Source organism: Hemitrygon akajei, chromosome 9 (assembly GCF_048418815.1).
Source record: "Hemitrygon akajei chromosome 9, sHemAka1.3, whole genome shotgun sequence".
In the NCBI taxonomy this organism is placed as follows: Eukaryota; Metazoa; Chordata; class Chondrichthyes; order Myliobatiformes; family Dasyatidae; genus Hemitrygon; species Hemitrygon akajei.
The window spans coordinates 70,153,467-70,177,083 of record NC_133132.1 but is presented as its reverse complement, the minus strand read 5'-3'; the positions used below and the strand labels follow the sequence as shown (position 1 = coordinate 70,177,083).

At 46.8% G+C, this 23,617-nt stretch overlaps 1 protein-coding gene across 3 annotated transcripts in view; it reads right to left on the bottom strand.

Annotated features, from left to right (window-relative positions):
* Positions 1–461: 461 nt before the first annotated feature.
* klhdc3 (kelch domain containing 3) overlaps positions 462–23,617 on the bottom strand; it is a 63,850-nt gene continuing 40,694 nt past the window's right edge. For all 3 annotated transcript variants that reach the window (XM_073056260.1, XM_073056262.1, XM_073056261.1), the window contains 7 exons: positions 20,798–20,869; positions 14,548–14,761; positions 12,516–12,602; positions 10,270–10,378; positions 4,718–4,791; positions 2,283–2,361; positions 462–1,583 (listed from right to left, as the gene is read on the bottom strand). In XM_073056260.1, the coding sequence (XP_072912361.1) occupies positions 1,517–1,583; positions 2,283–2,361; positions 4,718–4,791; positions 10,270–10,378; positions 12,516–12,602; positions 14,548–14,761; positions 20,798–20,869 (702 nt within the window). In that variant the 3' untranslated portion in view covers positions 462–1,516. The remainder of the gene's footprint in view (positions 1,584–2,282; positions 2,362–4,717; positions 4,792–10,269; positions 10,379–12,515; positions 12,603–14,547; positions 14,762–20,797; positions 20,870–23,617) is intronic.

Sequence of the window (23,617 nt, the reverse complement as noted above, 5' to 3'; positions counted from 1 at the left end):
TACAGTATACCGTGGACCGTGTCTGCCCATTGCCCGCTTACCTGTGACTGTCTGCTCCGGCGCTGCCGGGACCTGGACCCTCGGACATTTATTGACTTCCCACCCCCACCCCCAACAGCTGGACTCGCTCGCAGCAGATAGCCCCGTGACGTCAGCGAGAACATCTGGAGCTTTTTATAGAAAGTTTGATTCTAAAAATAGCAGAGACGGACGTGGGGGGGAAGGAGAAGGAGGTCTGGGGAGGGGGAGGCGTTTCAGCAGACCGGTCGTCGCCCGAGAGAGACTGACTCCGCCCGTTCAAAGCTCCAGGCACGGGGAAGGTGGCTGGATTCAGTCCACTAACCGCGGTACACGGGCAGTGACCGATCTTCACCCTTCGTATGCTACCCCCACCCCCATCACCATCCCGGAACCGGCGCCACTTCAAACCACAGGGGAAAAAATGGTTCCAACACACGGACTCAGAAAACGCTGACTTTAATATTTATACGTCCACTGAAATATAGGATTTTACAAAAAGATGAAAAAAAAAACAAATTTGCTCGCAACCCGGGCTGATGACCAGATATTAGAGGGCTCACTTTGGCCGTGGGTACGGGTCCACTGTCCAGAGTTCATCGACCGTCCATCTGGGAAATCAGCTACTGTTCCCTGCTCTGTCACAGCCAGTAACCCTAATTGGGACGGAGCTGGCGACGCAGAATTAGCCCTGGGTCCCACACCCTCCTTAGTACGCAATGAGCCTGGGTTTGGAAGAGGGAGAAACCAGCCTACACTGTCATCACCGGTGACCTTAGGTTCGGTGGATGGGGAAGCGTGGGTCTGGGACGGAGGGGACTGTGTTTGGGAGCTGCCAATGCTGGATGTGCTGGGACTGCAGATAGATAATAGCAGCATTAGGATGGCAGGAGACGGGGTTGATGGTGAATGGGCAGCCAGAACTGCTTTGAGTAATGGGTGACATGCAGAGGTAAAGGCTCTGCCCTTCCACACTAACCTGATGTTGCCCTGGGCCATCAAACACCTCTGACCCCTTCCCCAAATCGCTCCTCCTCACACACTAAACAGTCACAACATTGTCATTTGCACCCGTCCCAAAAACAATTTAATAAAACAGCTGGTCACCCGTCCACTCCAACCACACAGCTGGGAAATCTCCCACAGACAAGGAGCCCCTTGGCTGGTTGGGTGGTGGGTGTCTCAACAGGGCAGCAGAAAAGCTCAGGCTGACGTGAGGTATATCCTGCATCAAGCACCTTTCGGTAAAATATCTGGCACGGCTTCGTGCTGGACCCCGCGGGGTGGCGGGGGAGTAGGTGGGAGTGGGGGAATGGGTGGTGATGTATGCCTGTGTGTCGATGAGACATCTCGCCACCTGAAAACATTGCACTGCAAAGCCCAGTCCTGGGAACTGCCAGCTCCCCATCATTTGGCATCGTGAGGTTATGTCCTCGGCCCTTGCCCCTACCACGGGACAAGGCAGTGTGTGGGGAGTCGCTGGGTGAAGAGTAGTGGTTTATCCATGGGACGAGAAGATCGGCCGGCTGATGTTGCTGTTTGTTGTCATTGCCGTTAGCTCCGACCTGTTCATGGCAAAGATGCACACACACACAAGTCAGTAGTGAGTCCCAACAAACCCTTCAGCACCCACCCTAACTGAGCATCATTGAGTCATTTTATGATTCATGCTGGAAGCATTTGAATTGCTCAGATTGCTCCAACATTCCACTCTGACATCTCTTTTCCTCAGTAATTGAACTTCAGTATCTTAGAAGTAAATCACAAAATTACAAAGTGTAAAAATGAAAAAACAAAATTGCTGGAAACACTCTGCAGGTCAGGCAGAACCTGTGGCTAAAGGAGTTCACGTTTCAGATCTACAGATGCTGCCTGACCTGAGGAGTGTAGAGGTGGAGAGAGAAGGGGATGGGAAGGAGGAGAGGGTACTCAGGAAGCATGTGCAGGGGCAGGGAGGAAAGGAAGGAGGGCAGGAGGCCAGGACTGAGGTGTTGGTTTCGTACCCCAATGGGTTGAATGGGCGGGTTTGTTTCTGACAAGTATCCCATGATCCTCTTGCCCGGCTCTTTTAACTCTCTGAAATCCAGTCCCTGACATCTTGCCTGAGTCAAAGCACTGTTCCAAGACCCATCCCTGCTCCACTAGACACTGCATCCCTGTAGTGAGGAACATTCTTCCTTCTCTTCCCCCCGCCCACCACACTCTCCTTCCTACAGTAGAACCCCCATCTAGACCTTGGATCACCCTGGACAGAGTGAACTTGCCTGATGTCATGAGGGAGCACGGACTGATCCAAGCTGTATTGAATGACTGCCAGTTTGCACAAGGTCTTCAAACTTGGACCTGTAGGAATATCAAAAAAAAAACCTTCACACTGTCCTTGTCTGTTATGACCACACTAACCCCAACCTACAACAACCACACAGAAACTGAGACTGTCCATGTTACGCTCTCTCAGCTTTCATTCCCCTCTAACACCAAAACACAGTAACTGCAGTGTGCACCATCTAAAAAATACAAACCCCATTTCCAGAAAAGTTGGGATATTTTCCAAAATGCAATAAAAACAAAAATCTGTGATATGTTAATTCACGTGAACCTTTATTTAACTGACAAAAGTACAAAGAAAAGATTTTCAATAGTTTTACTGACCAACTTAATTGTATTTTGTAAATATACACTAATTTAGAATTTGATGGCTGCAACACACTCAACAAAAGTTGGGACAGAGGCATGTTTACCATTGTGTTACATCACCTTTCCTTTTAATAACACTTTTTAATCGTTTTGGAACTGAGGATACTAATTGTAGTAGATTTGCAATTGGAAATTTTGTCCATTCTTGCTTGATATAAGACTTCAGCTGCTCAACAGTCCGTGGTCTCCGTTGTCTGATTCTCCTCTTCATGATGCGCCATACATTTTCAATAGGAGATAGATCTGGACTGGCAGCAGGCCAGTCAAGCACACACACTCTGTGTCTACAAAGCCACGCTGTTGTAGCCCGTGCAGAATGTGGTCTGGGCATTGTCCTGCTGAAATAAGCATGGACGTCCCGGGAAGAGACGTCGCCTTGATGGCAACATATGTCTCTCTAAAATCCTAATATACGCCTCAGAGTCAATGGTACCTTCACATACATGCAACTCACCCATGCCGTGGGCACTGATGCACCCCCATACCATCACAGATGCTGGCTTTTGCACCTTTCACTGATAACAATCAGGATGGTCGTTTACATCTTTGGCATGGAGAACTTGATGCCCGTTTTTTCCACAAACTAGCTGAAATGTGGACTCATCTGACCACAGCACACGGTTCCACAGTCTTTCGGTCCATCTGAGATGAGCTCAGACCCAGAGAACTCGCCGGCGTTTCTGCATAGAGTTGATGTATGGCTTCCTCCTTGCGTAATACAGTTTCAAGTTGCATTTCTGGATGCAGCGACGGACTGTGTTAAGTGACAATGGTTTTCTGAAGTACTCCCGAGCCCAGGTGGCTATAATTGTCACAGCAGCATGACAGTTTCTTAGGCAGTGCCGCCTGAGGGCTCGAAGATCACGCGCATTCAACAATGGTTTCCGACCTTGCCCTTTACGCACTGAGATGTCTCTGAATTCTCTGAATCTTTTCACAATATTATGTACTGTAGATGTTGAAAGACCTAAATTCACTGCAATCTTGCGTTGGGAAATGTTCCTTTTGAACTAACAATTCTCTCATGAATTTTGGCACAAAGGGGTGAGCCACGACCCATCCTTGCTTGCAAAGACTGAGCCTTTGATGGACGCTACTTTTATACCCAGTCATGATACCTCACCTGCTAAATGTGGAGTCTTCCAAACCGGTGTTACTTGAATATTCTGTGCACTTTTCAATCTTATTTTAACTCTGTCCCAACTTTTGTTGAGTGTGTTGCAGCCATCAAATTCTAAATTTGTGTATATTTACAAAATACAATTAAGTTAGTCAGTAAAACTATTGAAAATCTTTTCTTTGTACTTTTGTTAGTTAAATAAAGGTTCACGTGAATTAACATGTCACGGATTTTTGTTTTTATTGCATTTTGGAAAATATCCCAACTTTTCTGGAAATGGGGTTTGTAGATTGCAATTACTAACCTGGGCTATTCCAACAGAATCTCTCAAACTCAGACAAGGGAAGTGGCTGCAGGTGAACAGCAACGCCTGCTGGTTCCCCTCCCAGTCCCACCAACCCACCCCCAAATATCTCACCACTCCCTGAATGCCACAGGTTCGAAATGCTGGAACATTTATTGAACATTAACAAGCACTCCACCAGGACTAGAGGTCCAAGGAGCTAGATCATTAATGCTATTGTGGCCAGTCAGACCCAGATCCTGAAGGACAGAACTTAATTGAATGTTGAGGCAACTGCCTTGCTCCTTGGCCTCACTGGGAGAGAAGCTGCACAAGGGCTCACGTTTGAGATTATAGTCTCCTCAGTCCACTATGTAGAGGTACTGGGAACTGTATCAGAGTCTGGCTGCCTTGTACCAACAACTGGATTAGCACCACATTCACTGTGGATCTGCCCAGTCCCACAGCAACAGGCAGTACGGGGGGGGGGGGGGGGGGTGTAGATTTTCCTTCCCCTGCAGTGAGCAGCTGACAGACCGTCACACTCGGAATGGTACACACAAGGGTTACTGCCACGGAGTGGGCACAGCCATACTCACTGAAATCCAGGATGTAGAGGTCAGAGTGATCCATCAGGTTAAATTCATCACCCATTCCTTGCTCCGGGCATGGACTGCAAAACAGAGGGGGAGTGTGGGGTCAGCAAAGATGCCAGAGGTGGGTGGACATCCAGGCCATGCTCTCTTCTCTTCTCACTGCTGCCATCAGGATGGTGGATGAGCCACATCACCAGGTTCAGGAACAGTAATAACCCCTCAACTAGCAGGCTCTTGAACTCCACAACCTATGGACTTCCTTTCAAGGACACTTCACCTCACATTCTTGACATTTATTACTCATTTATTTTTGTCATTATTTTTTTCATATTTGCAGTTTTTCTTTTGCACATTGGTTGTTTGGTTTGATCTTTCACTGATTCTATTGTGTTTCTTGTATTTTACTGTGAATGCACACAAGAAAATGAATCTCAGGGTTGTATATGGTGACATATGTACTTTGATAATAAATTTACTTTGAACTTCTCCCTCAACTTCTCTGTAGCACCCAGTTACTTTCAGCCCAATGAGAACAATCTGTGTCATGTCCAGGGAAAGGGAAAAATAAATGCCTTGTGCCACCAGGCCAAATGTCCACCTTCTGTTTCTCTTTATGTTCTTATCAGGTTCCCTCCCGAGACGCAACATTGGATAGTACCGTTAGCCCTCCTTATCCGCAGGGGATTGGTTCCAGGACCTCTCGCAGATACCAAAATTCGTGGAACCTCAAGTCCCTTATTCAACCTGTCTCAATGCGGTGAACCTTAGGACCCAACGGAACCCCAGACCTTATTTAACCTGTCTCAGTGCGGTGAACCTTAGGACCCAACAGAACCCCAGACCTTATTTAACCTGTCTCAGTGCGGTGGACATTAGGACCCAACAGAACCCCAGACCTTATTTAACCTGTCTCAGTGCGGTGGACATTAGGACCCAACGGAACCCCAGACCTTATTTAACCTGACTCAGTGCGGTGGACATTAGGACCCAACGGAACCCCAGACCTTATTTAACCTGTCTCAGTGCGGTGGACATTAGGACCCAACGGAACCCCAGACCTTATTTAACCTGTCTCAGTGCGGTGAACCTTAGGACCCAACAGAACCCCAGACCTTATTTAACCTGTCTCAGTGCGGTGGACATTAGGACCCAACGGAACCCCAGACCTTATTTAACCTGTCTCAGTGCGGTGGACATTAGGACCCGGCGGCAGAGCTCTGAATCCACAATGTTTCTGTTCGCGAAAATAATCACGAACACAATTGAAAATAAAATGGAAATAATAAAGCGATCGGAAAGAGGTGAAACGCCATCGGTCATTGGAAAAGCATTAGGCTACGTTGGTCAACGATCGGAACAATTTTAGAGGATAAAGTGCGAAAGGCTCTGCCCCGATGAAAGCTGCAATTATTACTAAGCAACGCAGTGGTTTAATTATTGGGTTTTGGGGTTTCTGATCCTCCACATCAACCTGGCACGGTGGAGATCGCACTCGGGAGTGGTCTGTCCCGAGTCCCTAGAACTTCTGTTCCCAAGCCCGGTGCTGAAACATACATTCTTAAGTGTTTTATATGCATAGAAAGGTAAAATATATACTATATACTAAGACAAACGTTTGATTAACTGACACTAAATAATACTGGATGTACCTGTTCCAACTTACTTAGTAAAAGAACTTACCATTTTTTTCGATCCCGATCCACGATAACCCACACACATCCTCCCGTATACTTTAAATCATCTCTAGATTACTTATAATACCTAACACAATGTAAATGCTATGTAAAATGGTTGTTATACTGCATTGTTTAGGGAATAATGACAAGAAAAGAATTCTGACATGCTCAAACAACAAGTGCTGGAAGAGCACTTATGGGTTTTTGCGATTCGTGGTTGGTTGAATTCGCGCATGCGGAATTCGCGGATAAGGCTGTACAACACTGCTCAGTTCTTGACGGAGTACCACACTACTGAGGGGTGGTGCCAGAGGCTATCTTAGTGCAGAAGTGAAGGCATGCCCTCTAACCCCACAACAGTCTGTTCCATAAGATGGTTTCGACTGTGCAGAACCCCCTCAGGCTGCTTGTGACAGTACACAGCTCTCTCAGCACCATCCCTTGTACCTCTCACTCCATGGCTTTGTCTTGTGTATATCCCCCCCAGCCTGTCCAGCCTCTCCACGGACTCACACGGGTTCCCTGACACAACCTAACATTGAAATGTTTAGTAACTTAGACACTGGCTACCTCATGGGGAAAACCAGGAGAGGGGTGGAGGAAACTCGACGGGAACTCAAACTTGGGGTCCTACACTGCTGTCAGTGTCACTCTATTTGGACCTGGGAGCAACCAAGACGTTGGAGGCAGTGAGCGTGATTTACAATGCACAAGAGTTGCAATGTCATGTTTCGGCTGTAGGGAAGGAGGCTGAGAGAAGATCCACAAAATCATAAGGAGCACAGGAATAGGCAGACTTTTCCCCCGGGGTAGGGAAGTCTGAGCTAGCGGGCACATGTTTAAGATGAAAGGGGAAAGATTTAAAGGGGACCTGAGGGACAATTTTTCCCCCCACACAGATGGTCAGTATTTGGAAGTGATAAAAGTGAGTATAAGTACAATGGTTAAAAAACACTTGGCCATGTTGAAGGATAGGAAAGGTTTAGGGATATGGGTCAAATGGGACTATATCAGACGGGAATATTGATTGGTGGTTTGGGGAGCAGATAGACAGGTTGTACTGAAACTCAAGTATGGATAGGTGGCAGGGAAAGTGAGCTATGTCCTGCCACAGGCGGAGCTCGGGTAAGTGGAGACAGGAGCCTCATTTGTTTTTTTTTCCATTCTCTGCTGCCCTGGCTGTGACCCCTGTAGTATTAACCCTTGCTAGCTTGTCCAGCACCAGAAAAGCCATGAAACAGCTAGAGAGGCTGACAACTGTGGGAAATGCCCTGAGAGAGTTATCTCCCTGCACCTCTCTCTCACACACACACAACTGTGGTGAACCAGGGTGGGAAGCAGAGGATGACGATCAAACCTTTTGTCCTGATCTACCACACCCTTCATAAATCTGATGCCTCCGTTAAATCACCACCTCGGCAAGAAGTACTTAATCTGGCCAAGTGTGAGGTATTGCGCTTTGGGAGATCAAAGGTCAAGGGACAGCATAAAGTTAATGGCAGAATCCTAAACAGTGCTAATGTACAGAGGGATCTTGAGTTCCAAGTCCACAGCTTCCTGAAAATGACCGCACAAGATGGACAGGCTGATAACAGCGGCACCTGGCACACACGCTTTTACTGGTCAAGTTACTGAGTTCATGAGTAATGAAATTATGTTACAGCTTTACAAGACTCTGGTTAGTTGCATCTGCCTGCAGTTGTGTTTGCCCCATTCCAGGAGGGATGTAGAGACTCGGAGGGGTGCAGAAGAGGTTCACCAGAATGCTGTCTGCACTGGAGGGTGTGAGTTGGACAACTCGTCTTTCTCTGAGAAAGTATGAGAGGCAAAGACAAAGTAAATAGTTAAGACTATTACTTAATCCCAGTGTGTCATGCTGAATACTGGAGGGGCAGGCACTTAAAATGTGTGTGTGGGGTGGGGAAGAAGTTCTAAAGGGGTAAGTATTTTTAATACAGAGAATCATGGGTGCCTGGAAATGGTTGCTAGGACGGGTGGTGGGGGGCAAGTAAGAGGCTATTAGATAGGCACATGAAAATATACAGAATGCATCTTATATAGGCAAAAGAAATTAGTTTAATTTAGCATTGTGTTCGTCATCGATTGTGAGTGACAGGCCCATTCCTGGGTGGACTGATCTGCTGTAACCACCAAACAAACAATAGTGCTGTTCTCCCAGTGGTTGCAGCAGGTGAGTCCACCCAGCTTGTCTGTCCTGCCCGACAGAGACATTTTTGCAGCAACAAGGAGCGGTATCACTATAAAATGGTGAAGGCCTGCAGGGTGAGTCTATGGAGGGCATCACTCCATCCGACAGAAGCTGTGTAGCGGCAGACTCTTATCACCCAGTTCTGAAGTTTATGGTGAGTCTCTGGGGCCAATCGTTCCCTCCCCCTTTCCTGCTGCATACAGGCCAAAAGCAGGCAGCAAGAAATGCTGGCTGTTACTGATGCCTATCAATATCAGAAGTGTCGAGAGAGGAAGGGAGACACCTGATAACAACAGTAATCACCATTACGTACATGGAAACATCAAGCCGAGCTGAGCAGGAAGCACGACAGGAAATGGAAAAGTCATCTGATGCCAAGCAGACAGTTTGTGTAACAGCAGGAGAGAGGGGAGGTGAGCAGACGGGGAGGAGAGAGGTGAGAGGGTGAGAGAGGGAGAGGGGTGGAGGGTGTGGGGAGTCGGAGATGGGAAGGGGAGACGGGGAGGGGAGAGGGAGGGCGAGAGGGTGGTGGGCAGAGGGGAAGGGGAGCAGAGGGAGAAGGAGAGGGTTGGGGGTGAGGGGTGGTGGTGCTGGGGTGGAGGGGGAGGAGAGAGTGGGCAGAGAGAGAGACATCTCTTAGACAGACTCTCCTCTCCCTTTGCAGGTGGGGTGGGGGCAGGATGTTGGAGTGTAGAAGGGCCAGTGTATTTTCTGTAAACTGGAACCATTTGGGTTCCATAAAGACCTTTCCCCCACCGATGAAACAGTCTGCCCCCCCCATGTGCCTCCAGCTCTCCTGCTCTTAACCGATGAAACAGTCTGCCCCCCCATGTGCCTCCAGCTCTCCTGCTCTTAACCGATGAAACAGTCTGCCCCCCCATGTGCCTCCAGCTCTCCTGCTCTTAACCGATGAAACAGTCTGCCCCCCCATGTGCCTCCAGCTCTCCTGCTCTTAACTGATGAAACAGTCTGCCCCCCCCATGTGCCTCCAGCTCTCAACCGATGAAACAGTCTGCCCCCCATGTGCCTCTAGCTCTCCTGCTCTTAACCGATGAAACAGTCTGCCCCCCCATGTGCCTCTAGCTCTCCTGCTCTTAACCGATGAAACAGTCTGCCCCCCCATGTGCCTCTAGCTCTCCTGCTCTTAACCGATGAAACAGTCTGCCCCCCATGTGCCTCCAGCTCTCCTGCTCTTAACCGATGAAACAGTCTGCCCCCCCCATGTGCCTCCAGCTCTCCTGCTCATAACCGATGAAACAGTCTGCCCCCCCATGTGCCTCCAGCTCTCCTGCTCTTAATCGAGGATCTGAGCTCTTTTGCCCAAATGGGCATGAACACCTGGCTGAGAATCTACAGATGAGGGAGCATGTTGCCCTGAGGAGATTTAAAGACTGGGATGAGCTAACATCAGCACCACTGTTGTACTCCATAGATTCACATTAAGCCCCTAACCCTAGTGATCTCCTTGCAGGCTGTGAACACCTAGCAACGAGGGAGGGAACACTAGGTTCAAGTCACTTACTTACTCCCACCTGTCTCCCTGCTCCCATTCCATTCACTCTTACACTCTCCCCGCCTCACACCCTGCTCCCCCTTCAGCCTCCACTCACCCAGATCCCCACCCATCCCTCAGCTCCGCAAAGAAGAGGGATGTGCTGTCCCACACTCACCTGGTGCCTCCGAAGAGGATAATTTTGTCTCCCACCATGCAGCAACACTGTCTCCTCCGTGGACAGGGCCCTTTACCCTTGGGTTCAACCTTCCTCCATGTCGCCGTCTCTGAAAAGGAGGCCGCTCGTCAGCTCTGTCACTGGCAGCCCTGGGCACTGCTGTCTCTCTCACACAAACACAACTCTCCTCAGATTAACCTCTGTTCCATTTTGCTATCTACCCCCAGAGACCTTTCACCCGCTTATCAACAATTTTTCTCAGCCTTAAAACTACCCAGATAAACTGTTTTTAAATACCATTTGCAGAAGGGAGCTCCAAAGATTCACAACCCTCAGGAAAAATTTCTGTTTTAAATGGACAATGCCTTAATTTTAGACAATGAACCCCGAGGCAAGTTTGTTCATACTGAATGTGGTGAGTAAATGGAATGAACTGCCAGAAGAATCTCAGGTATACAGCCCCCTCTACGCTTCCGGGGCACTGGTCGGACACAGAGTGAAGCTCCCTCTATAAACTCCTGTCACATATTCTTTGGTCACAAACACAGGCAACTGACTAGTTACATCATGGCCTAGTACAGCAATTCTAATTGAAAGGAAACCAAGAGGCGGCAGAGTGTAGTGGACACAGCCAGGTTCATCACAGGAACATCCCCCTCCATCACTGACAGCTTCTACAGGAAGCCCGACTTCAAGAAGGCTGCATCTATCACCTAACCGTCTGGGTCATGCCCCCTTCACACTGCATCCATCCTACAACAGCTTTTCCTGAGCTTTTCTGTGCTGCATGTTGTCTGAAGGTACATACTTGTGATGTTGCAGACACTTAAATAGGTAGTACAGTAGACAGTGAAGACATCATCAGAAATTACAGGGAAATCTTGTTCAGCTGAAAGTGAGCTGAGAAATGGCAACTTGAGTTTAATTCGGATAAATGTGAAATGTCACATTCTGGATAGTCGAATCCAAGTAGGACTTTCACAGTGAATGGCAGGACACTAGGGAGTGTTTCATAACAGAGTACATGATTCCCTAAAGTGGAGTCACGGGTAGACAAGGTGATGAAAGTCACTTTTAGTCTGCTGGCTTTTCTCAGTCAGCACATTGAGTATTAAAGTTGTGCAATTGTACACAACGCTGTAGTGTACAATTATTTTAAATGTGTTCAGTTTTGCTTACTTTGTCGTGGAAACGTGTGGTTAAACTGGAAAGAGCACAGAAAAGATTTACAAGCATATTGCTAGACTTGAGGGCCGAAGCTACAGGAAGATATTAAACAAGCTAGGGTCTTATTTCCTGGAGCACAGGAGACTGAGAGGTGATCTTATTGAAGTGAGGCAACAGACTAACTGCACTCCCCCCGCCTCCCCCAGGGTCAGGAAATCAAGAACCAAAGGGCATAGGTTTAAGGAGAGGGGCAAGATATAGAAATCAGAGTAAATGGAATGGAAAATTTTAAGTAGTTTTGGGCCAAACTCTAATAAATGGGACTGACTTAGATGGGATATTTTGGTCAGTATGGACTAAAAGGGCTTTCCTTGTGCAAAGCTCTATGAATGAGGAGCCGCTAGGTTCAGCAACATCTACTTTACTAAATCATCAGGTTCTTGAAACAATCTAAACCCACCTCAGCAATTGGAACATGGTGAATACCTCTTGTACTACGCGGGACTTGCAGTATGCTTTTGCACCAATGTCTTGTTTTGCACTTTTCCCTTCACTGATTTGTTTTCCGAAGCTACATACCTGTGATGCTGCTGCGTGTTTGCCATTGCCTCTGTACCTCAGAATAACTGTGCACGTTGTAAACTCAGCATCATTTGAATGTCTTTGCAGCATCAGGAAATTTACCTTAAAACCAACTGGTGGGGGTGGGGGTGGAAGGTTGGAGTGGTTCTCCCCACATGCACAGCATGATCCCGAAAGCATGTAGGAGATGCTGGGCAATGCCTCTGGACAGTCCAACTCTACCCTGGCCCATGCACAGAAAGCTCTAAGACTGGGGTCACAGGGATGAGGACAAATACCCTTCCTGATCAGCACTTCCCCAATAAAGAATACGTTTCGGAAATTATCCCGACTGGGACTCCCCATCTGCTGTTCCCACAGCCAGTTGGATTCTCCCACACGGTGCTGCTGTGGTAGTGAGGCTCTCCACCCCGACAGGGTGCTTGGAGCACTGGGAAACCACTGACACTCTCCCTCAGCCCACACACTGGCACAATGCCAGAAAACCTCGCCCTCACCTGGATTGTACTTCCACAAGTCGTTGAAGTGTCGGTCGAGCCGAGCGTTGTACCCACCGAATATGTAAAGTTCACTGTTGTATGTGACTGGAAGAAGGCAGAGACCAGAAGGGAGGTCAGACAACAGCAGAAGCAAAGGGTCCCAGCACCTACAAACACCTCCTTGCTCCCAGCTGGAGCAGAACCAGCTGTCAGTGCAGGGAACTAGTCCAAGCACCCACTGTCTGGCCAGCCCTGGGGAGGTGACTGGGTCTGAGGCAGCTCATGAGGTGCTGACCTTCCCAATCCCCTCCAAGTGATGTGAACTACGTCCATGAACTGCCGCTATCCATATTTTTCTTTTATTCAAGGTATGTGAGCTTTGCGGACTGAACCAGTATTAACTGCCCATCCCCAGTTGTCCTTGAGAAGATGGCAATGAGCTGCCTTGAACCACTGCAGGCCTTGATGTGTGGGGCTACTCACAACAGGGAGAGAGATCCAGGATTTTAATCCAGCAACAGTGAAATATTTCCAAATCAGAATGGTGTGTGGCTTGGAGGGCACCTTTTGCTTTCCTTGTCCTCCCAACTGGTAGAAGTCATGGGTTTGAAAAGTGCTGTCTCAGGAGACTTAGTGAGTTGCTTCCTGTAGCTACAGAGCACTGGTAGTGGAGAGGATGGTTGTAGATAAGATGCCTATCTATGGTGTTGAGCTTCAACTCACATCTACTATGATGAATTGCTTTGAGAGGTTGATCATGACCAGAATCAACTCTCACCTAAGCAATGACCTGGAGCCACTGCAATTTGCCTATCACCACAATAGGTCTACAGTAGATACAATCTCGCTGGCTCTCCACTTAGCCTTGGATCACCTGGACAATTGCAATACCTACGTCAGGCTGCTGTTTCTCGATTACAGCTCAGCATTCAACACAATCACACCCTCAGTTCTAATAATCAAGCTCCAAAACCTGGGCCTCTGTATCTCTCACAAACAAAAGAGAATCTGCAGATATGGGAAATCCAAGCAACACATAACGAAATGCTGGAGGGACTCAGAAGAGTCTCAGCCCAAAACATCAACTGCACTTTTTTCCACAGATGCTGCCTGGTCTGCTGAGTTCCTCCAGCATTTTGTGTGTGTTGCTCGGCAACTGGATCCTTGACTTCCTCACTGGGAGATCACAGACAGTGCGGATCTGAAATACTACTACTCTACTCCCTCTCAACACCCATGACTGTGCGGCTAGGCACAGTTCAAATGCCATCTATTAATTTGCTGATGACAAAACTATTGTTGGGAGAATTTCAGTGGTGACAAGGTGTCCAGGAGCGAGATAGATCAGCTGATTGAGTGGTATCACAATTAGCTTGCACTCAATGTCAGTAAGACCAAGGAATTGACTGTGGAGTTCAGGAAGGGGAAGTTGAGGGAACACACACCAGCCCTCACTGAGGGATCAGCAGCAGAAAAGGTGAGCAGTTTCAAGTTCCTGGGTGTAAACATCTCTGAAGATCTATCCTGGGACCAATGTACAGTATTGATACAATTAAAAAAAGGCACAACAGCGGCTATATTTCATTACAACTTTGAGGAGACTTGGTATGATACCAAAGGCTTGTGCAAATTTCTACAGATGTACTACGGAGAGCATTCTAACTTATCGCATCACTGTCTGGTATGAAGGAGCCACTAAAGAGGATCAGAAGAAGCTGCAGAAAGTTGTTAAAACTCAGCCAGCTCCATCAGGGGCACCTGTCTCCCTGGCATTGAGAAAGTAACTCCCTCCCCACTAGCACTGTGGGAACACTTTCACCAGGAGGATGCAGTGGTTCAAGGACAGCCTCTATTGAGTTGGGAGTGGAAGTGAATGCTGGCCTTGACAGTGGCATAGAGCTCCCAGAATATTAATGAGGATAGAGGAAGATATGGAGAAAGGTGATGAGAAATGCTGTACACCCAGCCCTCATGAAAACTGGATATCCTGAAAGTGAATGAAGCAATGCTCCCACTCTCCCTCCTCAGCACCATCTCCACGCAGACTTACATGCCGAGTGGCTGCGTCTTCCCTCGGGCAACAGCTGGGTGGTGGGAGAGTCGAGCCAGTGGTTGGTCTCCGTGTCGAACACTTTGATGCTGTTGCAATAGATCTCATTGTTGGAGTGGAAGGGTCCAAATCGATCAGCTCTGCCCCCAAACACGTACATCCGACTGCCCAGCACTGTGGCTGAATGGAAGTCTCTCCACCTGGCTGGGTTACCCTGGGGGGCATGAGATAGTGGTGTGGTGGGTGGTGTAAGGGCCATGTGGGAGGGAGGGAAGCCAAGGGGGGGGGGGGGGGGGAAGAGAGAGAGAGAGAGAGAGAGAGAGAGACACAAATACAGAACAAGTTGTCACACTTCTAGGTGACGAGAACAGATTTCCTGGGCTCTGGGAAATTCTTTATCAATCACATATCATTTACACTGATATCCAATTGTGAACATTCAATGAGCAATAAAAGGTCTCAGCACTGTTTCCTTATGGATCAACATATCCTTATGCAGGTCCTGATGGAGATCCCGATGGAGATCCCACCCAACCTGAAACACAAACCATCCCTCTGCTTCCACAGATGGTGCCCCGCCCACTGTTTCTGTTTCTTTTTTGCTCTAGATCACAACATCTGTAATCTCATGTCTCATTTCTGAATCCAAGTTGCCACTTTATCCTGTATTGCTAAATGTTTGGACCAACCTCCCATGAGGGAGCTTATCAATGGCCTTACTGAAGTCTATGTAGTCTACATTAACAACAATGTTATTCAATGCATTTTATAATGTTATACTCAATCAAGCTGGTCAGATTACCTCTATATCATCCCACCACACACTCCAAGGGCATGGGTCAGGCAGAGTGCAGCATTCTCTACACTGTCCTATCACATTTCCAGGGCACAGGTTGTGTTTGTCAGGAAGGTATCGCCACCTGGTGGTAGCTAGTGATGGTTAAAGGTGTGATTGGCAGTGAGATCAGAAGGGACTGTGTCATATCCAGCTAACTCAGCTGTAACAACTCAACTTCAAGCTGTGTTCAAAGATCAGCTTCTGCAGCCAAAAACAAAGGTGGCTGGGTAGACAGAGACTGACCAGGGCCTGATGGTATCTATCATAGGATCCTAAGGGAACGGAGGGGATTGCTGGGGTTAAACCAAGTTTTTGCATGGCTGAGGTACCAAAGGAATAGAGAATGGCCCATGTTATTCTTTTATTTAGAAAAGACAATAGAGACAAATCTGGAAACAACACTTGCATCAATAGTTCAGAAATTATTGGAAAAGAATTCTAAGGGACAGAATTTGAGTTCACTTGGAAAGGCAGGGACTGATGATGAGTTCTCATGATTATCAGGGGAGAATAGACAATAGACAGTAGGCGCAGGAGGCCATTCGGCCCTTCTAGCCAGCACTGCCATTCACTGTGATCATGGCTGATCATACACAATCAGTACCCTATTCCTGCCCTCGCCCTATATCCCTTGACCCCGCTATCTATAAGAGCTCTATCTAATTCTCTCTTGAATGCATCCAGAGACTTGGCCTCCACTGCCTTCTGGGGCAGAGCATTCCACATATCCACCACTCTCTGGGTGAAAAAGTTTCTCTGCATCTCTGTTCTAAATGGCCTACCCCTTATTCTTAATACATCTCACAAGTATGATAATTTATTTTTAGGTGGTTACCAAGAAAATCGACAAAGGTGCGGCAGAAGACATGGTTTACCAGGATTATAGCAAGGCCTTTGATATGTCCCACACAGGAGGCTACTCCGGAAGGTTAGAGCACATGGGATCCAAGGAGTACAGGCAAATGGAACCAAGACTGACTTTGTAGAAGGAGACAAAGGTATTGGTTGAGGTGTGTTTTTCAGACTGGAGGTTTGTAACCTGTAGAACACTGCAGGGATGAATACTGAGACCATTGTTGTTTGTCATATACAACTTGGATGAGAATGTAGTTGGTTAACAACACAGAATTTGGGTGTAGTAGTAAATCATAAAAGAAAATTGTAAAAGGCTCCAGAAGGATGTGGACCAGTTGGAAAACTGGACAGCGCAGTGGCAGATGGAGCTTAACCCAGGTACAGTAATGCATTCAGGGTTGTCAGATACCATAGTGTAAATGACAGGGGTCTCAGGAGTGTTGATGTACTGAGGAAGAATGCTCCCTGAAAATGGTCTCACGGGTGGAAAAAGCAGTGAAGACGTTCAGCACATTTGCTTCGGAGGCTGAGGCACTGAGCTAAAGTTGAGGTATTGTGTTGCAGCTGCACAAAGTGTTGGTCAGGATGCACTAGCTGCCTGCAGTTCTGGTTGCCACATTATGTGCAGGAGGTGGTACTGTTAAGAAAGATTACAAAAGGGATTCATCAGAATGTTGCCTGGAGCTGAGGGCTTTGATTGAATAGGCCGTGTTTATTCTCACTAGAACACTGAAGACTAAGGGTTGACTTGAAACAGGATTATAAATTTAAGAGGGTCATAGAGAGGGTATATTGTCAGAATCTTTTTCCTGGGAAGAGGGTGTGGTGTGGGGTGGGGTAGAGGGTGGGTGGCTCTACAACTAGAGGGCATATGCTTAAGGACACGGGGAGAAATTTAAAGAAGATCTGAGGGGGAAGAGTTTTCTCGCACAGAAGGTGGTGGGTTATATGGGAAAGTCAGGTATAACATTTGACAGACATTTATCAGGAAGTTAGGGAGAAGAGGCATAGAAGCATTCAGGGCGAATGGAGGCCAATGGGATCAACAATGATAGGCATCACAGTTGGCATGGTGAGGCAGGCTTGAAGGGCCTGCTTGTGTTATATGGCAAACAGGCAGAGGGCAGTGAGAGCGTGAGAGGTCACTCTTTGTAGCTGTGTGCTGCAAGAACACTGCCCATTTCCTGCTTTCAGTTAGGGAGAAGAGGTGTCCAGGGATTGGTGATCAAATTACGGGGTTACAAACAAGAAGCTGGAGCAACTCTGGTGGTCAGGCAGATCTTTGGAAGGAAATGGACAGTTAATGTTTTGGATCAAGCCCTTCATCTGGAAGGTTAATGATTTATTAAGAGGCTTATTTTCTGGGCCTCATTGCTGCAAAATAAGGGCCAGTCATTTAAAACTGAGGTGCATAGGCTTTTCTCAATGGGCGTTGAATCTTTGGAACTCTCTGCTGAGGGTGGAGGATCAGTCAATATATTCAGTGTGGTGGGTATTTGGATTGAGCTACCAGATATAGTGGCTGAGACAAGCATATTAGCAATCCGTAAAAGTAAGTTTAGTTGGATAGTTTTAGAAGGCTATGGGCCAAACACAGCAGATGGAACCAGCTTGTTGGGCCTGTTTCCATGTTGTAAGACTACAAATCTATGACTGACTCAGTCCACTTCACACGGAATGAGTATATTTCAGTGAGCTCATCTTCCATTCTTCTAAACACCAGGAGTTTATAGCCTCACTCCAGCTAATTGTACAGAATGAGATAATGTCCCAACCCTTTAATCAATCTGGGTGTACTCTTTGCATCACACATTCACTCGGTGGCCACTTTATTAGGTACACCTGCTTGTAAATGCAAGTATCTAATTTGCCAGTCAGGTGCAGCAACTCAATACATAAAAGCACGCAGACGTGGTCAAGAGGTTCAGACCAAACATCAGAATGGGGAAGAAATGTGATTTAAGTGACCTTGTCTGTGCTAGACATTGCTGGTCCTCGACAGGGTGTTTTGAGTCTCAGAAAGTCCTGATCTCCTGGGATCTTCACACACAACAGTCTACAGAATGGTGTGATAAACAAACATCATGCAGTGAGTGGCAGTTCTGTGGGCAACACCTTGTTAAGGAGAGACGTCAGAGGATAATGGCCTGCCTGGTTCAAGCCGACAGGAAAGCAACAGTAACTCAAATAACCATGTATAACAACAGTGGTGTGAAGAGCATCTCTGAATGCACAGCATGTCAAACCTTGAAGTGGATGGGCTACAGCAGCAAGAGACCACACCGGGTTTCACTCCTGTACCTAATAAAGTGTTCACAAGGTGTACATCTTCCTGAAGAAGGAACATCAGACCTGAACACCTGTAGTCCAAACACTGTCTCACCAGGCCCCTAAATTACAGCCAGATTCTTTTCAAAGGCCTATGTACTATTTGCCTTGCTAATTACTTGCTATACCTCATATTATCTTCCAGCAATTTGTAAATGAGGACACCCAGGTCCCTATCAACACCAAGCTATTTTCGTCACTCATTTTACCAACCCTATCAATGCCTCTCATTACTTTATAAACTTCTATCAGAATCAGCCTCCAATAATCCAGAAAAAGACACAAGTTTGTCCAACCTTTCCTTATAGCTAATACTTTGATGTCTTTCATTGATTGTCTCATCCAAGTCACTGTTAACTGAGCCCACCACCAAAACCTGTGACATCCCACACAAGTCAATCACCTGATTCCTACTGTTTTCTGCCCCTTACCTGCACCACCACCCCCTACATCCACATACAGTACACATTCAACTCTCATCCAGTCTGACAATCCCTTATTGGCACCAACTGAAGCATTCTCAGCACTTAAATACACAACTCTAACTGCTGTTACTGACTCAAAATTCTTCACAGATTTGTCAAATGTTTGTCCAATTCCAAGTTGTCTCTGCCCACTCCTGTTATTATTTTCCAACTGCATCAGAAAATGCTGGAACCACTCAGCAAATCTGGCAGCATCTATGGAAAGAATGAAAGGGGTAGACCGTGGAAAGAGAAGCAATACATGCTGGCCCTGATCTCAACACTCAATATTAAAAACAAAGGAGGCCATGGCATCTTTTAAAAACTTGAGAAAGCAAGTGTGCCAATGCTGTCCACTCTGAGTGCCACCTCTCTGGAGGGCCAGTTTGGATGAGAAATTCAAGTTTAATTGGCATTCAACCATACACAGGAATACAGTAAAATGAAACAGCATTTCCCTGGGGCCAAGGTGCAAAATACAGTACCAACTATCAACACATCACGTATAATTGTGATAAGCAAAAAAAGTTATAAAAAGATATAAAATAATACAGCCCATGTCTCGGTGTAGATTGATGGTGCATGAATGTTACCCTGGAACCGTTTTTCTGCTAGAACAAGTCACAGCAGTTCCTCATTTAATACAAGTGCAGTCGCAGATGAAGGCAATCCAGCTTGTCTTTGAGGAGCAAACACTGGAGAACAACACAGATGGGAAAGGCCATGAGGGCCTCGTCCATGTAACAACCAAGGCAACACAACTCCCCCACAGTGCGCCTCGCCAATGAATCCGACTCTCAGTATTCTACGTCACCGATGTCCCACAGGGTCTTGCAATCATAAGGAAATGCCCAAGCCAATCAACTCTACACCATTTGTAGGGTAACACAGTGTCTCCGACTCCTTTTTAGCTGAATGAAGCAGGCTGTGACATGGTACGCAATAACTCCAGATCCGCTGCTATCCAGTAACTTGCTAGTGGTGTAGACCTGCCATACTTGATGTTCTTAATATTCAGCAGTGCCTTGTGATCGTAAAAAAAAGTCAAAAGATGAATAAATGCACCTTTGTTTGGACCCAGAGTGACCCCTGCATCTGAGCACACCACCGTCTTACTAGAAACCTGGGGGCAGGCGAGAGCAGGGTAATCCTGACCCAATTTTATTTATTATGACCTGGGTATCACAGGTGATGTCAGAATTCACTGCTTTTCCTCGGGAAGGTGGTAGCGAGGTGCCTTCTCGAGCTGTTGCAGTCCTGCTGGGGATTTCTCTGCTCGAATGAGGTGGCACTGAATGCTTGTTCCACCTTTAGCTCCATGGGGTGGCTTGAAATCACTCACAGGCCATTACTTTCCTCCCCTGAAGGTGTTTACCCTCTCAGCTGCTGCCTGAGCAACGGAGTTTTTCCAATAGTTCCTCATTTTAATTTCATATTTCCTGAAGGGTTTTTTGCTTAAACTATTCAGACTGGGCCTATTTCCAAATTCGCAGTTGTTACCCTTATTTGAGATTGCAGTTGATGCAATGGGATTCAGATCCATTTCTTCAATATTACTTCAGCCCTCTACACCACCATACCCAACAGTGACTGGTGAACACTAATCCAGCTCCTTTAACCAGTGCCAACGGCACAGATAATATAAGCCAATTACCTCTCGAGGTAGAGATAGCGGTTACTAAAAATCACTTTCATAGCATTAATGCACATACTGCAAGGATGAAACCCTCTCCTGGACTTGAGGGTGAGCAAACTAATAACTCACCTTTGCATTCACCAGGGTCCATGTCATTGTTACGGTATCGAGACGGTGGATATCATTGGAAAAGCAGTCAGCCTGTACAGACACATGGCACGGGTCAGGCACTGAGTATGGAAACATTTCTACATCCATTTTTGTACAGAATTTTGGCCTCCACGTTACAAAGACACAGAGAGCTACTGGTGAGAGTAGAACCAAAATTTGGATGGAGTCCAGAGGGGAGAATTAATTGAGGGATGAATAGTTTAGGCATCTCTCCCCCAGGTCAGAAATGACCTGATGTAGATCTTTCAAGTCACAGGGTCAGTGTATAGCACGAAACAGGCCCCTTATAAACCGTAAGACATAGGAGAGCCTACTATGTCCACGCCAAAGCATAAAGGGCCATTGGATTTGTGTAGTAGGAGAGACATCAGAAGAAGCAAGCAGGGGCAGTCAGGACATGCTGTGTCCTGAGAAGACAAGAGATTGTGCATTATAAAGCACTTGGAAAGGGCCAATGTTAAGAATAGGGAGTTGAGGCTTTGGCTCAAGATGCTTCGGCGAGCATGGGCAAAGGCTGTTTTATTTTTCTTTCTTATTGCTGTTAGCGCGGTGGGGATGCCAGACAGGATTGTGAAATGCTCCTCTTGCAGGATGTGGGAAGGCAGAGAGACATGCACTGTCCCTGAAGACAACACCTGTAAGAAGTGCATCCAGTTGCAGCTGCTTACAGGCTATGTTAAGGAAATGAAGAAGAAGCTGGATGAACTCCAGATCATTTGGGAGGTTGGGGCTGATTGACAGGACATGCTGGAGATTTACACCCAAGGTACAGGACAAGATGACTGGATGACCATCATGAGGGTGAAAGGGAATAGGCAGTCAATGCAGAGTATCCCTGTGGTTATTCCCCTCAACAGCAGGTATACTGCATTGGATGCTGTAGGGGGTGGCTGGGGTTGACCTAGCAGAGGAAAGTCACACCAGTCTGGCTCTGGCTCAGAAGGGAAGGGGAGTGGGAAGAAGAGGTGAGCTGTAGTGATAGGAGATTCTTGAATGGTATGTTGCCTCCCAGATGCCAGGGTCAGGACATCTCAGACTGAGTCCACAACATTCTTCAGTGGGAGGGTGAGTAGCCAGAGGTCACGGTCCACGTCAGTACCAATGACATGGATAGGAAGGGTGATGAGGTCCTGCAAAGTGAGTTAGGGGCTATGTTAAAGGACAGGACCTCCAGGATTGTTATCTCAGGACTGCTATCCATGCCTCATGCTCGAGGCCAGAAATAGGAAGATAATACAGTTTAACATATGGCTAAGGAAATGGTGCATGATTTTTGGATCATTGGGCTCTGTTCCAGGGAAGATAGAACTTGTACAGGTGGGACAGCTTGCACCTAAACTGAATGGGTCTCGTATCTTAGCAGGAAGGTTTGCTGGTGTTGCATGGGGGAGATTTAAAGTAGAGTTTCAGGGGGATGGTAACCAGAGTGCCAAAGCAGATAGTGGAATGGAGTGGGGAAAGATGTTTTTAAGCCTACGTACAAAGGTATGAATGTTGTGTTGTCTATATTTCATTGCAAGGAATATTGTAGGAAAGATGGGTGAGTCTAGGGCATGGATTTACACATGAAATTATGATATTGTAGCCACTAATGATACTTGGTTGCAGGAGGGACAGGCTCAGTGTTCTGGGGTTCTGTTGTTTTAGAGGTGATGGAGCAGAAGGGATTAAAAAGGGAGGGTTGGCATTACCAGTCAGGGAAAATGTCAAGGTAGTGTTCAGTCAGGACAGGCTGGAGAACTCATCTACTGAGGCTCTATGGGGGGAACTGAGGAATAAGAAAGGGATGGCCACATTAATAGAATTATATTATTGACCATCCAATAGTCAACTGGATTTAGAGGTACAAATTTGTAGAGAGATCGCAGCATAAGGTTGTGATGTGATAAGTGTTTTCACATATTCCACATACTATAGTGTAAAAGGCCTGTATGGGATGGAGTTTGTCAAGTGTGTTCAGGAAGGTTTTCTTATAGAGATTCCAACTAGAGAGAGTGTGATACGAGATTGCCTATTAGTGAATGAGACAGAGCAGGTGACAGAAGCTTGCATAGGGGAATACTTTACAGAATTCCATTAGTTTCAGAATAATTATGGAGAAGGATTGAGATTCTAAGTTGGAGAAAGGCCAATTTTGATGGCATCAGCAATGATCTCTCAAGTGTAGATTAGGGCATATTATCTACTGGAAAAGGTGAGCTTGGTAAGTGGGAGACTTATCAAGGTGAAATTTTGAGAATACAGCGTTTGTAGTTCCCAGTCAGGAAAAAAAAGGCAAGGTTTATAAGGTTTACCTTGGTTTTTGAGAGATATTGAGGTTCTGGTTAAGAAAAAGGAGGTGCATAGCAGGTATAGGCAGAAAGAAACAAATGAGATACTTGAGGAATATAAGAAATGCAAACGAACACGTAAGGAGATCAGGATTCTGACATGGCCATTCCAACACAGCGGTAGTAGACGGTTGCCTCTCTGACTGGAGACATATGTCTAATGTGGTGCCGCAGGGATTGGTACTTGGTCTGTTGTTGTCTGTCATCTACAATTGCAAGGAAAAGTTTGTGAGCCTTTGCAATTACTTTGTTTACTGCATTAATTAGAAGGTGGAGCTTAGGAGATCAATGGCACCTAACGGCGACTCCTTTGCTTGCATCTTCAGAAACAGCTCTATTTCCACTGTTAGTATCTTTATTTTTCCCTTTCAGGGTTCTTTTGAAGACCCTGACCTGGAGTTACACACAGGCTTCGGTTCCTTGCAGGAATGGGACCTGTTCTCGGGGT